Source organism: Pholcus phalangioides, unplaced genomic scaffold (genome assembly GCF_987345545.1).
Source record: "Pholcus phalangioides strain wild (caught in Gottingen) unplaced genomic scaffold, Ppha-v1.0 ptg000024l_1, whole genome shotgun sequence".
NCBI classification, from domain to species: domain Eukaryota; kingdom Metazoa; phylum Arthropoda; class Arachnida; order Araneae; family Pholcidae; genus Pholcus; species Pholcus phalangioides.
In genome coordinates this window covers 33,090,099-33,106,868 of record NW_028301616.1, presented here as the reverse complement: position 1 = coordinate 33,106,868, position 16,770 = coordinate 33,090,099, and the positions used below count along the sequence as shown (strand labels likewise).

At 32.3% G+C, this 16,770-nt stretch overlaps 1 protein-coding gene across 12 annotated transcripts in view; it reads left to right on the top strand.

Moving 5' to 3' along the window:
* Positions 1–16,770, top strand: part of Rbp6 (RNA-binding protein 6) — a 481,799-nt gene that overhangs the window by 112,595 nt on the left and 352,434 nt on the right. For all 12 annotated transcript variants that reach the window (XM_089250878.1, XM_089250879.1, XM_089250884.1 and 9 more), the window contains exon 4: positions 7,176–7,260. In XM_089250878.1, the coding sequence (XP_089107004.1) occupies positions 7,176–7,260 (85 nt within the window). The remainder of the gene's footprint in view (positions 1–7,175; positions 7,261–16,770) is intronic.

The window sequence follows — 16,770 nt, the reverse complement described above, 5'->3', positions numbered from 1 at the left end:
AACGTTTCGGACATAGAAGAGATTGAAAAAACGTTCAGGTCCAATCATTCCTACTGGACTTTCATCTAGAATCCTCTATCGACAAAACTTTGAACTATTTTTTTCTGTACTAAATAAAAAAATTCCCCTTTGTGAGAGCAATTTTTTCGCAAACCCCATATAACTATACCCTTTAATTCAATTTTTATGAATTTTTTTTAAACAATTTTCGAGTTTATTTGTGACTCTGTATGTATTTATAACGTTGGTTCAAAAGATAAAAGTTATATAAGTATTTACCAATGTATCACAGGAAACTAAAGTATTGAACCGAAAATAAGCTGTTCATAACAGGTCTGATTCCTAATATCCAAATACGTATTTCACTCCCAAAGGCATTTCGCTAATTACATCCGCATTGATGATTCCCACGATACATCATATATATCATAAATAGAAAATTAAATTATATGATATTTAAAACCCGAAACGAACCAAATATATGATGATATTCCACACAGCGTTTTTATTAAAGCATTGAATTTCTCTGTAGTAATAATTGATATCAATACTGGTATGTGTATATCTTTCTCTTTTTCGTTGTTCTACCATTAATTCGCTTATTAGTGTTTCACTAATTGTCTTAAGTTCTAATTAATATTTTGCGAAGGCAAACATATAATGTTAGTTTCAGATTCTCCATTTACAAAAAAATAATAGTACATAAAAGAAGAAAAATAAAGAGGGGAGAGGGGAAGGGGAAATAAAAACCCATTTCGTTGTAATACTACCGAATGTGAATAAATAAAGATGTAAATAGAGAATTCTGTGTTCGTTTATTTCAATAAACGAGGGCCGATTTCCGAATACATGATGTAATTACCAGAAGAAGAAGAAGAAAAACAACACGAGAAAAAAGGAATAGTTTCGTGTAATTATGCATAAAAAGGGTCGGTCTTAAATTAGTAATTACCATAATGCAGTATATAATTAACTCTATACAAGAAATGTGTGTATTCGCTTCTCATTCAATTTTTTATTTTGTTTAATTTTTCCCCTATTAAAAATAATAAGAGAAAGAGATGAGCAAATAGTTGAATAGTTGTCTAAATTTGTGTATATGCAATTAGTGAGAAAGACTCCTTTTTTTAGTGGTTTTAAAATTTTGAATTTGCCATTATATGTGTACTGTATATACAGGGAGTATGGCTTCTAATTTCTTTTTTTTTTTTTTTTTTTTGCTTCAATATTTCGTAAGTAAGAAAAACATCAAAAGTATTATCGTTTCACTATTTAGTGCGGGTAATAATAATAATGATAATAGTCTAAAATGAATATCTTAGCATTTTCTCCCACTGATGTGATTAATGAATATTTTTCTGTAGTGGAACTAAACATGGGCGAATACGGACTTCGGTTTATTAGAATTCCCTTGACGCGTTGCTTTTTGGAAGTAAATTCGAGTTTTTATGAATGGCATTTCTCTTTCCGGCTAAAATATATTTTCCAAAAAAGTACATATATCTTCACGTGCTTGCTAATTTCGTATGCTGACTGACTGACTGACTGATTGGTGTAGGTGTTGTGTATTCTACTGTCGTTATTAGCAAGATCCTTATACTATTACGCCTGCATTTTAAAACTGAATTCAGATAGTTGAATGTGTATATAAATCGATTCTGATCAAGTTGAAACTGTGAAATGCTTGATCTGAAGCTTGTGAAAAAATGCAAGAATGATTTTTGTAGAAGAAATAAAACACAGGAACATTCATGTTTGAGGAATCAAATACTTTCGAACCGATAAAAGAGCCTCTAAACCTATGCTCTAGTACAGTGGTTCTCAAAGTGTAGCTCGCAACCCCAAGAGATTTTGTTTTGTATGAAGTTTTAATTTGGCTTGCCGTGTGTGAGAGGAACCCCTGCCATAGTGGGTTAAGTTTTCATTATTGATGAATAAAGTTTTCACACGCGGATTACGCGTAGAAAATCACAGTAATATCAATGATTACATAGTTTTGAATAAAAATCAGGTTCACATACTGTAAATGGTTCATATAATGTACATGTATAGGGTTCCTTGGATTCAGAAAGTTTGATAAACGTTTCAGTAAAGTAATTATTATGCCACACGATGGATAAAGATGAGAAATACACACACGAATAAAAATCCGAAGAAGAGAGAGGATGCGAATCCAATCCACTAGATTATGATATCCTCTCGTACTCTCTCTCCAAGATTACTCTGGTTAGAAGTTTTCCCTAAACTGAAAATTCCAAATTCTTAGTGGCTCTCTGACAGATCCAGCTGGCTTGGGAGATGGAGAAGGAGAGCGGTGTATATATATATATATATATATATATGTATCCAAAGTCTCCACAACTGCATTCCCACCAAATCCGTACATTCTCTACCCTCGGTACAGTTTCTCATGCTCTTCACCTTCACTTTTCTCGAGTATCTGTCTCTACCTCAACCTCATTTATCTCCTTGGAGAATTTCTCCATCACTCTGAATGTATGTATATATATGTGTGTGTGCTCGTAGAGAAATAGTTCTCTCTCTAGAAGATAGAGATAGAGAGAGAGAGGGGAGAGAGAGAAGGTTCTGAAATCTTCGAGAATACCATTTCGAATCTGCGTGTGATGAATCGCTTCCAACTTTTCTTCTACCTTTTTTCTTATTTATTTATTTCATAATAAAATAAGATGAAAAAAAAAAATTTCCGTCCGAGGCTCGACGTAACGAAGAAAAATTGAATATCAGTTTTTTCGAAAAAAATTGTTAACGACGATGGATTTTTCAAATAAAGAAGAAAGAGAGAGTTTCCTTGCGCGGTTCTAATGAATTTGACGGGCTCTAAAAAAAATGATCATTATATGTTTCGCTTCCTAATGCGGATGAATTCGGTGGAAATACTATATACTTTTTTCAAGAAAATAAGAAAAGTAATTTTTCTTCACTTCTTAGTGAATCTTTTATCATTATATACCGTTATAGGATTTCTAAAGGGGAAAAAATATGTAAATCAAATAAAAATTTTTCCTGCATTTTATTTCATAGGTTCATTCATATTTAGTATATAGCCTGCATTCTTGGCGTATTCGTGGAGCCGGTAGATTTTTTTGGGTACCTGTGAGGGCCCCAATTCGTAAAACATTCGAGCTGGTAACCAAAAAATCTTTGTTTTATTAACTTATTTACGATCACGGACGCAATACTACGTCCAAACGCCAGTGAAATAAATTCAAACATGTTCTATCTGTTTTCTTTCCTCTCTTTCCATCATGGCGTAGCTTTATAGTGACTCTATCAACTGAAGTTTCTTTTTTGTTTACTTTCTTTCTTTCCATACTCCTGTTAATGATTTTTTTCCACACATATAATGTATCTTTCTACTACAGTCTGTCTCAAAAGTTTAGACACGATAGATTTTTAAATGCGGAATGGATACCGTTTCAAATTTTGATTTCATTTTTGTTTTGCTTGTGGTAAGAATGCAAAAAACCTACATTGAACTTCAGTCTTTGTCGAGGAAAATAAGTTTTGGATTTTTTAAAGTCAAAATTTTAAAAAGTAGCTGTAGAAATAGCTTAGAATAGCAAAAAGCTTAGAAAAACTTCCGATTATATGCAAATTTCGAAGATTTACGTCTATATGAAATATCAGAGACGTCATAGTATAAAAGTCAAAGCTATCCGATTGGTTGTTTCATTAATTTCATTATTTGCATTTCACATATTTTATGCTATGAAATCCTTCGAGTACTTCATTTTAAAGTATAAAGAAAGACTGTAAAAGACATTGCTATTGTTTTGAGCAGGTCGAAATGAAGTGTCTGACGTGTATTGACCCAATGCGTGTCCCAAAAGCCAAAAACCTGGTTGTGGTAGGCAACGCAGTACAAGTTTACGCGAAAACAAAACCGTTGGCTTCAACGCAAAAAATATGACCTTGCATTAAATTATGAAAGACCCTGGAGTGAAAATTTCAACAACAGCTACAGTTCATAGACAGATGAGAGAAGTTTGTATTTGATTCATAAATGAATGGGTTATATAGGAAATCGCCTGCCACAAGGAAGCACCAAAGAGAGGTGGAGAAGAGAGGCTGAAATGGTCACGAAATCATATCTTTTATGGAGACAAATAACTTGGCATAATATTTAGTGGTGGAAAAAAAAAATTGGAACTCACATGTCCTAGACGGATGTTTTCAGCAGAAAGCGAGGTGGAGTTGCCTCTAATGGTCAGACTTCCTTAACTTTTGATATTGGTCATCAAAACTCTGATGCTTAAAGGAGATTCTCGAGAACAATTTGCTACTGATTGGAGAAGATTTAGCAGGGCCAAACTTGACATTTCAGCATTATGACGTGTCTATTCAAAGATCTGCTGCCACAAAAAAAAAGCTCTTTAATTGCGAAAATGCATCGGCTTGAGACTAGCCATCGACGAGTCCTGACTTGAATCTTATTAGGAATGTATGGGGCATACTTACGATTAATGTGTTTGCAAACGAAATACATTATTCGACTGTTTATGACTTAAAGAGCTCTATCGAGGAAGCACAGTTTTGATGTTGAAACCCTACAGAATTTAATTAGATCCATGAAGCACATAATGTGTTTGAGGTTGTTAGAAAAAAAATGAAAAGTCTATTCCACACGAAAGCCTGATTTGCTGTAAATCTTAATTTTCTCTTAACTTTTGAGACTGCCGTTTTTTTTATTGTCGATACTATAAATATTCTACATTTTTTTTTCTATAAATGCAGAAATAATTCAGGTATTATCCATTAGAGGGTGCTAATTTTACTCGCTGTATTTTTATTGTTATTTTGAGAAAAGTGCATTATATATCTTTCGAGACGAACTGTATACGCATGCAAGAGTGAAAGAGAACACGTAGGGTGAGGGTGACAAAAGAACTCTCTTAAAAAAAAAACTTTCTTGCCTACCTTATCTATTATACTTTTTCCTTTTATTTATTTTCCTTTCTCCTTCTTTCTTTTTCTAATGTGCTGTTAGGTTAGGACACGATTACCAGATTTATCTCAGATTCGTCAAATGGAGATAATCCAAATTTGTTGCCAAAAGCTTGCGCGTGAAGTGATTAAAACTCAGAAGAAATAAAATTGCAGAATTAATGAGAGGAAATAATTTTTCTGCATGGCTGAAAATTCAGAATTAATAAGAGAAGTAATTTCAGCAGTGTTGAAAATTCAGAATAATTGAAAGACATAATTTCAGATTTCATGAAATTTTAATATTAAAGAGAGAAACAATATTTTAGAATTATTTTGAAATTAGATATGATTTCTCAGAATTGTTGAAATTAAATTATTTCAAAATTATTGAAATTCAATATAATTTCAGAACTATTGGAAGTAAGAAATAATTTCAGAGTAAATTAAAAATTTATATCAGTAAGAAAAAATATTTCGTCTTAGACTCGACGTAAAGAAGAAAATAAAAAAAGTATTAACTTCAGAAGTAGCGGAACAAATAGTTTTAGAATTAAAAGAAATTTTAAACCTATATAACGAAATAATTTGTAATTTCGCGAAAATTAATTAATAAATCAGAATTTGTTCATGTATTTGATAAAATCTCACAACACACAGGCATTAGGTCAGTGGAGCGGAAAAACAGAAGATCGTAGCTGTAGTTCAAGGTTTAGGATGCAACTGAAAATTTTGTTTGCTACAGTGGCCGCGGCATCATCAGTGATAATCATCACAAAGCTAATGAGAACATTCCTTCATGGAAACTCCAGAAACATACGTTCAAACTACTTACAGATGGCGTATAAGCCTGAGGGGGACTATACTAATTTCCTGACTAGTTAGGATGTTTTTGGCCCTAATGACAGATTACTACAGGGTGGTTATAATTAAAGTTCCTGTACTCTGTGTAGCTTTTCTCAAAAACTACTTATCCGAATATAGCCAAATTTTTAGGATATCTTAATGAAACTATGGGAGAGATATTTATGGAAAAATATATAAAAAAATAGTTTAATTTTCGAACACAAGGGGAAAAAAGTCGCGCTTTTTTTTAATTAAATTTTCTTTTCCCCCCATGAACCATATAGCGTATATATACCATGTTTCAATGTTATACGTCCTTCAAGGCTGGCGCTACATGTCGGTGTAGTGTCAGTATACTGACGGCTGCTACATTGGTCTGAGCAGTGTCAGTATACTGAAACTACTCAGACCTATATTGCGGCCATTCTGGTCGACATATTCCATTGAAACTTGGTATATACGCTATATGGACCATGCGAAAATGAAAAATTCAATAAAAAGCGCCACTTTTTCACCTGGTGATTGAAAATTTAACTTATTTTTATTTCATAAATCTCTCTGTCATGGTCTCATTAAGGTGTACTAAAATTTGTCTGCATTCGGATAAGCAATTTTTTTTTTAGAAAAATTACTCAGAGTACGGGAACTTCATTCATAATCACCAAATATTTGGGCTTTATTCAGTTTTTCTACATTGAAATAGTTATAATAGAACCGATGAGAACGTATTTGAGAAAGTATAAAGCTGCACACACTTCTCGTGTGTGCAGAATGCAGCTTTTCCTAATTACACGCACGAAACGACACCTAACGAATGATTTCATTCACAATACATAGGGAATTCAAGGTGCAATGAGACCTCTTGTGTATATGTAACTCTATACTGAGTGCAATTCATTGACTGACGAAAACGGAACTCGCGCGGCAAATAATTACGAGCTATGGTATGGAATCAGCATCACAACATCGAAGCATTTGATGCAACTAAGTGATTATTGTGAGCTCGTTGGCGAGAACGTACGTAATATAAACAGAATAGAAGCAGTGAGAGAGAGAGAGAGAGTTTAATTAAAACCTCCAACATAATATGCTACATTAAAGTGGAACACAGTTGTAATAATTTCGAGGGAAATCAATATTCAGCTGATATTGTGCGGGAGCACGAAGTTTTATGTAACAATATTTCGCATTGAAATTCATATTTATTCATGTATTTCAATATGTAGGTATTTTCCCATGATCCAAATTTCCATAACAACTTCACGTTGGTGATGAAATATATAATTAAAATATACTATATAATGTTTTTTTTTTAATATAATGCTATGAATATCTATTTCTTTTTTCTTTCAAGAGTGTAATTTTTTGCTTATTTTTCTTTCCAGAGGGTTTGGTTTTGTAACATTTGCCGACCCCTCTAGCGTAGATAAAGTCTTATCCAGCGGTACACATGAACTAGATGGGAAAAAGGTAAAATTTCTATTTTTCTTATATAATTACAATCATATATTTCTCTACTTGTTTTACTTTCCATTCACTACCCCCTGGCAGAAAGTGTTTGTTTATTCACAAAAACACTAGCAATGGTACGTTTAAAACTAAAAAAAGTACAAAAATAATAATAATGAATAAATAAATACAGTAAACCTCGTTAAGTCGTCACTCACGTTATCGAGAAATTATAATGGCTTGAGTGACGACTCAAGCGGTTTCAATGTCCAATGTTGTGGAAATCGTATAACTTTTAAAGCAATATAAAATTTATCAAAATATAAACTACAATTACAATATTGCAAAACGAAACGAAAAAGAAAAAATTTTACTTTTTTTTAAGCTTTTAGTATTTTACTTATATGGTAAAATACACTTGTACACTTAGCAGTAATACATAATACACATACAAGGTACACTCGAACACGGCCCAGTTTGGACTTCAGGGGGTCCTAGGCAGGGGCAAAGCAGTTACTAGAAGGCGCCAACTTGGGAAAAAATGTCTGGTTTTTCAAAAAATATATTTCGTGAAAAACCAGACATTTGTGTTCAAATTTAAAACCTTAATTTAGTGGAGCCCATGCAGAAATCGTGTACAGCTCGAACAGTCCCCTAAAGTTGCTAGAAATTTGTTTCTTTAGTCGGCGAATGAACTTCCTCAGCGTAACTTTCGTTACTAGAGCAGTTCCGTTTTGACACATAAGGCTTTTATGGTCACTTTTGTACACATGGCAATGATGTTAAGAAGCTCTTACTTTATAGAGAGCCATAGAAATCTCATCTGTTCCTCTCCCTCAAACTTTGCCATTTTGATGAGTTAACCGAAATTAGCGATGAGTAAACGAGGATTTAATAACATTGTTATCTATGAAAGCTAGACAGGGCAGAAGAAAAATTACAACTTCGCCGGAGTGACGACATAATAGGGTAACGAGTTAACGAAGTTTTACTGTATTATGTTTAATAGCAAGGAGATTCTCTTATAAATAGTATGCATGTAATATTTACAAATATTGCATGCTGAAACGGACAGTCTTGTTGTGCGAACATTAATATTGAGGAGGTGGGGGGGGGGGGAGAGAGAGAAAACAGATGTTCTATCATGGTGTTTGCTTTTCTTCGGTACGCATTCTGCACCATCTGAAGGTAAACTTTTCGGAAAGCTCGTCATCGTAAGTGTTATTCAATTCATTTAGCGTTTCTATGGATCTTTGCATTTTTACTGCATCGCATTCGCTGGCACATGTCACACGATGAAAAGTATCTTAATTTTTTCGTGATTTTTCCCATGGACAAGGCTCTAGCCTGGGGGCCCCCGAGACAATTCTTACAATTTCTTTCATTTTTTGGGGTTCCTCATACTATAAATTAACTATAGAGGGGCTTGAAAGGTACCCTCACTAAATGTCTCAGGTTATAGACTCTGTTGGATGATGTGTGGAACCATCATTTTGCCACACACTATGCTTTCGACTGAGCAAAAAAATAATTTTACAGTTGATAAGCAGAGAAAATCTAGGTCTTGAGTACCATGCACACATCAAATTGAAATCACGGGCAAAGGAAATTCCCACCACAAATTCAATCAGTACACAATGAAAAAAGCTGTGTCCTACGTATCTATTATACATTACTCAGGATTTGGCGGCTGTTCACGGGTTTTTCGCATGTTCGTTCTACACATGAATCCGTTCACAAATATCTGAAGAGTATTGAACTTTAAACCTTGACAGTGAACTAACTGCCAAGTGAAAATGAAGCCACGAATTACAGGAGCTTGAAAAAAAATCATAGAAAAACTTCTTTTTTTTAAGTAACAAAACATGGGATTTCTTTTTGTCAAAACAATCCCTTTTGTCAAAAATTGCAACTCAAATTGGTATTTCGTTGACAATTTTCCACTTAACTAAGTTATAAATGTATAGCCAAACGTTTTTTATGGGGGGGGAAAAGGAAGTAATTTAAATTTTAAGCAACCAATTTTTTAGAGAAAGATAGAGGAAACGAGGAAGTTTTAACGGTTTTGTCATTTCCGTCCTATCCTAGGATAAGAGTGGTAATCGGAGAATAACAGTGATCAGGAAAAAAATAACAGTGATCTGATCAAGAGATAAGAGTGATAATAAAAGAATATTCAGAAAGAGATTTAGGATAAGAATGTTAAGAAAAGAATAACATTATCCTTTCGTATTAAAAAAAAAGATAATAGTGATAAGAAAAAAATAGCATTGCGATCGCGGATAAATATAAGAATGTTTAAAGAATAATGAATGTTAAATGAATAAAATTGTGATTGGATTGAGATAAGATTGCTATAAAGAGAATAATAATTGATGTATTATAATTATGAGTAATAAGAGAATAGTAATGATAAGAAAAGAACAACAGTGACCAGATTAGGATAAGAGAGTGAAAATATTAGAGGATGATGGTCATATAAGATTAGGATAAGAGAGCGATAAACGAATGTAATAACAGAATCAGCTTATGATAAGACTTATCAACGTGGATTTAAGTGTTTATATTGGGATTTGTGTACCAGAGAGAGCGAGATCGGATTATAGTACTAGGATGTGATCACACAGTGGAATAATAGTGATCAGATTAGGATGAGTGTGATTGAATTAGAACATAAGTGATCTAAGTGAAATAACAGCGATCTCATAAGGATTAGAGTGGCCTGAATAAATATAGAGGTGATTAAATTGATATAAATACGAGTGATATCAGGATTGAAATGATAAGATTAAAATTTGAGAAATTGAGTGACCATAGTTGTGTTGTAACAAGATTTGAATCAGACTGGTGTCATATTTGATAACATGCTTGGAATCGGAGTAATCATAATTGATAACAAGATTGGAAGTAGAGTGATCAAAGCTGATAACAAGTTTGGAATTGGAGTGGATATAGTTGATAATAGTATTTGAATTAGAGACGTCATATTTGATAACATGCTCATGGTTGATAACAAGATTAAAGAATTATTAGTTATGCAGTAGAACCTCTCAATAACGGACACAAATAGGACCAAAAGTTTTGTCCGCTAATGTGGTGGTGCGATATTCAGTGGAACCTCGTTTATACGACTTTCACATTTATGCGATGTTTGGCACCGTTCGCAATTTGTTTCTATACATAAAATGTATATGTTACTGTAAGTGATTACACCGGGTTATGAAAATAATCACTAATCGCCTCGATGAAGAAAAGAAAGTTTGATTAAATTTCCCGTTATTTATTAGTTTTACCAGCGATTATGCATAATTCCCAAATAAAGTTGGAAAATCTGATAAATATGGAAAAATGTACAATCTTTCTTCTCTTCATTAAACCAATTTGTTATTTTCATCCGTACATGATAAGTACGCATACAAGTACGCACTACACATATTTTGTGATAAAAATTAAATTAAAATAAGTGTGGAAAAAATGAAAACATTCATGAGAACATTATCAGTCTTAAAATTCTGGCTTTCTTCATACGCTATCAACAAAAAAAAAGCCAACATTACCATTCGAATACACCATCCCGGACCATAGTTATGAAGCTAGTTACTTATTCAGCTTATTAAGTAATTAATTGACGATTTATATCATATTTTACCAACACGAGCTTGGGATTAAACATAACTCTGTGTTGTGAAATTAGAGTTTGGGAAAAAAAAAATTACAGTTTACCTGATTTTACTTTCCGCTATCGAGAGTGTCCGCTAACGGGGAATGAAATACATTAAAGCCCTATTGCACGGGACAGGAAAAGCGTGTATTAACGGGAGATGTCCGTTAGGGTAGGTTCCATTGCAGTTGATAAGAGGTTTTGAATCGCAGTATTCACAGTTGTGATAACAAGTTTGGAATTGGAGTGATCATAGCTGATAGCAAGGCTAGAATTAGAGTGATCATAGCTGATAGCAAGACTAGAATTAGAGTGATCATAGTTGATAACGAAATTGGATATATAAGAGAGTGGACAGAGTAGAATACTAATGTTACAGATATTATATATATTGAATCTCTCTCCTCGAAATTTCACATAAGCAAAAAATGAAATTTCGATACCGACTGAATCTATCTCACGCTCTGCCTATTTTAGGATAATATATATTTTAGACAAAAATTAAAAAAAAATAAGAAAAAAAATGGGGAAACGATCCAATAAATAATGCATAATATTTCGTCGACCATTTTCTACTTAACTAGGTTGTATATATATATATATATCCAAATAAAATTTTAAAAAAAGGGATTCATACTCCTTATAAAAATTAAAGACGTAGCAGCAGCAGCAGCAGAGCCAAATGTTTCTTATGGGGAAAAAAGGAAGTAATTTAAATTTTATGCAACCGATTTTATTATTATTATTTTAATTTTTAAAGATAGAGGAAACGAGGAAGTTCTTAACGGTTTTTCGTTTTGGCATTTCCTCCGTTTAGGACGGAAATTGGAAGGAAAGAATTTTAATGATATCTTTTCTCAGTCTTAAGTCTCTCTCTCTCTAGAAAAGAAAAAAAATTCTATTTTATTTTTACCAAGAAAAACAAAGAATTTTATTACTATTATTATTTTTTAAATCTTTAAATTGCAAAAAAAAAAAATAGTTCACCGTTAAATTTCTTGCTCGGGCATTTATACAACAACAACTACTACTATTGCCAGTAGTTTATTTATTTTATTTTATTTTTGTGTGTGTGTGTGTGTGTGTGTGTGCCTTAAATTGCCAAAAAGAACAATAGGCCACCTTCCAGTAATTTTCTTTTCCTTTACTTAAAGAGCACTCGAGGGCAAAATAAATCAAATGTTTAACGAACCCTGTTTGGGTCTGACTCGACAGCCATCTAATCTCGTAGACGGGGTCTGAATTCCATCCGAGAGAAAGGAATTCTGTTATTATTATTATTGTTTCCTTTTTTCTTTTTTTTCAATATCTTAAACAAATGATAATATAAAGAGATATTATAATTTTCTTTTCTTTGTGTACCAATTTTATCTTAAATATTTTTATTTCTGAAAAATCGTTTTTTGAGGATTACGATAAGAAAAAAAAATATTTTGGTTATTGTGTTTTTCGTGTTATATTTTCGATTTGTTATTTTTGCTTGATAAAAAAAATATTTTCTCACTTTAACGGTGCGTTTTCTTGAAAGATAGAGTACTTTTGGAGTGGATATGTACTATGCGTATTATGAATATTATTTATGAATGTTAATGGTGTAATGAGGACGGATTATATGGGAAATGCCATCGAATTCTGAAATAATATAGAATTATGCCTACTAATGAAAATGTAGAATGTGCTCACGTTATGTTAAAATCGGTTTATGATAATATTGTAAAGATTTTTCTTGAAAAAATGCATATACAGAAAGTCAGTCATACATGACTAGATATGAGGATGGGTTTAATTTTTGCATTTGAACATTCATTTTCAATTTTAACATTCATTTTCAATTTTAACATTCATTTCAATTTTAACATTCATTTGCACTTTCGTAAATTTATTTTCGATTTTTCATTTCCGAAGTTTGGTCAGCTATTGCTATACTTCCAATAGATATTTTATGAAAGATGGATATTCTCGATGTGTCTCTTAAAATTCCTGTGCTAAGCTCTAAAGATATGATACACATCTAAAACAGATTGAATCATCTGGGTTTATGAGGAAATGCATTGTTTCCCGGACATTACTTAGGATTCCGTGGAAACAATAATGAGTATCAATGTAAATAACAACAGTTGTAGAGGACGTGGATATTATTTCAATGGTTCTATAGCACGTAAATATTTCAAGAGAGAAATCCACAGAACATTGATATTTGGAGGATATCTTCAAAGATTCCATAGGAGATAGATCAAGGGTTTTCTATAACAACGTTCTTCAAAAATTTTTTACAGTTGCGGATTGGTTAAAATACTTGAACAATTTCGTGTATCGACAAAAAGTAACTAAAACCTTTTTACCACGATACTCGATACTACGATAAATCCCTCTACAACGATATATTTTTTTCAAGTCTCATTCGCAGGTGTCTCCAGGGTCGATACTATCGACCACCCCATAATTACACACGGGATTCTTTGTGAAAAACTAATGTGGGAAAGTTTTATTCCATTCCGTTTTAACAATGGACGAATATAAGTTATAATGTTTTGAAATTTTGTGCCATGTTTTCTAACGGTCAGTTACGCACCAATTACCAAACGAAAAAAAAAATTCCCATGAGTGGGTTGCTGGAAATTGAAAATGAACTGAGCTGTTCAATCTCGTTAAAATAGCCAGGTCCAGTTATTTACCCTCGCGATCAGCGCTTTTTCCTCTTCGTGTAGAGTTAGTTATGTTAACCTGGTTATTACGTGTTGTCTTCGTCCCACTACATTGACAAATTTATCACCAGATATGTAAAATGTGAGCCAAACAGATCTATTAGAATTTTTTTTTCCCAGAACCAACACTTTTTTGCCAAAATGTGTTAATTTCCTCTCTTTCACGGTTAAGTCAAATTTTTTGAGTGAGAGGGCAAGTGATAGAAAACTGGTTTGCAAAACTTCCGCTTTCTTGATTCCTCTCAAAGTTTTAGCATTGCTGTCATCTTAAAAGCGCCAAGTTATACGTTTGTCGCACGTTCGGTGAATCTGGCCGGATCCGAAAGTGATGTCATCAGTTTTCAATGCGTTATAATTCCATAATTATTGGTCAAATCAAAAAACTGAAAACACTTTTCCATATCAGTTTTTCACAGGTGATCACGTATGTAATTTTTGGGCTGTTGATTGTATCCAGCCTGCTTTCTGTAATGTCAAGGGGTCACATACCTCTTAACATGAGAAAAAGTTAAAATATCATCAAAAATACTACTTAACCATTAATTTATTATAACTATTTTATATTCACGCATATTCTACGCATATTCTTCATTAAAAATGCTATGCTATGCTGGTATAAAATTTTGCATATCTCTAATACTTAATTTCTCAAAAGTTTTCAAAAAATGCATTAAAAACAGCTTGCGCGCATGATAAAATGACATGACATGAATATAACCATACAATATTAAAATTAAAATGAAGAAAATGATTCATTTCATAAAATAAACTAAAATATTTCAGATCCATTTATAAATATTTGATTTATAAAAAACATAAATTTATTATTTGAATGTTTGAAAGTTTAAATTTCAAATAAGAATGAGTTAATGCAATTTCAATTTTTTAGTTAATTTTATGAAATGAACCGTTTTCTTCATTTTAATATTGTATGGTTATAATGATGTCATGTCATATCATCATGTGCGCGAAAGCTGTTTTTAATGTATTTTTTTGTTTTTTTTAAAAAAACTAAATATTAAAGATATGTAAAATTTTATAATTTTACACCAGCATAGGATAGCACATTTACTCAAAAATATGTAGAAAAAGAATTTATTTCTGATAAATCAATGGTTAAATATTATTTTTAATGATAACTTGTTAAATTTAACTTTTTCCCATGTTAAGTGGTATGTGACCCCTTAATCTGCTATATCTCGCTAAAACAAAATAACTCCCCCCCCCCCCCCACAACGATATTTTTTCTTAGTCCGCAGATTATCGTTATATCGAGATTTCCCGGTAAACAGTACAAATATAAGACCATCAAAAAAAAAACAAAAAAAAAACACATGAATAGAAGTAGTTCGATGACTAGCAAAAACAGAGAAATCATTTGTGGAACTGTAAAAAAAAAAGAAAAAAAAATACATAGTAGAAAAATAATTCACAGAACTGAATACATAGACGATATATTTTTTTTCTTCTTAAAAGTAAAATTATGGAGCGAATATGCACATGAATTGGGTGAAATGTTTTGCGGGTCCAGTATAAATCCCCACGGACAGGCACCAGTGAGCGGGCCAGTGGTTGAAGAAAATCGTTGTAGAACATGAATCCTATTTTGAAATGTTTCCTAAAAACAAAGGACTTTCAAGGCTTTTCGAGTGAAAAAAAAAAGCTAAGAAATATTTATCAAAAGAAACTGAGTCATACGAAAATTTATTTTTCATATAAAATTTGATAACCAAGGTGTTTCTCATTGCTCTCTGGAAGCCGGTCGGTTAGCGTTTGACCCTTTGTATTGATCTCTATACTGTCTTAGTCTTTAATTAGTCCTAATGTGTAAAAAATTCTGAAATACAAGTCATTATGAATCAATCAGATTTCATTACATAAACTTGTCCAAGGACTTTCGATTGTTCGGAACTTTCAGGAAAAGAGACGTTATTGTTGATTATCGATCTATAATGTCATTCAACGCCATAAGAAAAAAAGGTTTTCTCCTCTCTTAATTAATCAAAGTAGTAAAAATAATATTATATGATATTCGGTTTTTTTGGAAGTAGCTGAAACGAATCGCTGCTTTGACGAAATAATAATGAATAGCATTCTATTTTTTTGAATTTCTGAAGAGCTATTTCTCTCCCGTTTGTTTTTATTTTTCAGATTAGCCACTAAAATGAGTACTGCACTGTATATATTTCAGAAAAGGCATTTTCTCCTTTTCTTCCACGACGGCAGTAATTAATAACAATTTAGACACTCCTACGATCATAATTACAACAAAATGATTAATAGCTTACTGACAATTAACCTAATCAATGCTAATTAATCCCAAGTTGATGCGTTGGGAAACGAAGAAACATCAGCGATGCCATTAAATCACTATTACCATTCTCCTCTTTTGTATATGTATATCCATTTCTGTAAGCTACGATTCCATCTACAGTGTCATTAGCGCTAGGGAAAAAAAGAGCAAAATGGAATTCAATGGCGTTCGCACCGTGGAAAAAGCTCGATTTTTCTCATTAAAACTCCAAACTGTGAGCAAGAAAAATTATTAAAAACTTTTTTTTCTTTGAAGACGCATTGTTTCTCGTTATTGTTATTATTTTTTTATACGCGTGTATGAAAAGCGAGTTGTTCTTTAGGAGAAACCGTGAATGCTCTCGTATTCAGGGTATTCATCTAGATAATCGAATTAAGTTCTTTGTTTTTGAGGAATGAAATAAACTACATTCATGATAAATTCTTAGTTTAAATTTTGCATACATTTAAATGGGTAATGAAAGTAAACAATTTATTTTATGTGTTCGCAGTGCAACATCAGTAACGGGTGGTCGTTTCGTCCAGAATGTCAACTGTTATCACGATAAATACTCAAATTTTTTTTCACGTAATCAGATATCATATTTTATTCATCTTTAATGAGAGGCTTGCACAAAATTTTGCGATCGAACGATCCTTGTAAAGAACGTATAATCGGTTTTATATCTCTCTATCGCTTTCTCTGGTTCACGAACTAGAAATAAACGAGGGGGGATAAAAAATATATATATATAGATCAAGATTCACTTCATTGCGTGATAAAAAATCCACGTCGTTGTGGTATAACCCGTAAATGTGAATTTGTGGTAGTAATCTGTATCAACCAGTTTAATCTTAAGAAGCAGGAGTAGT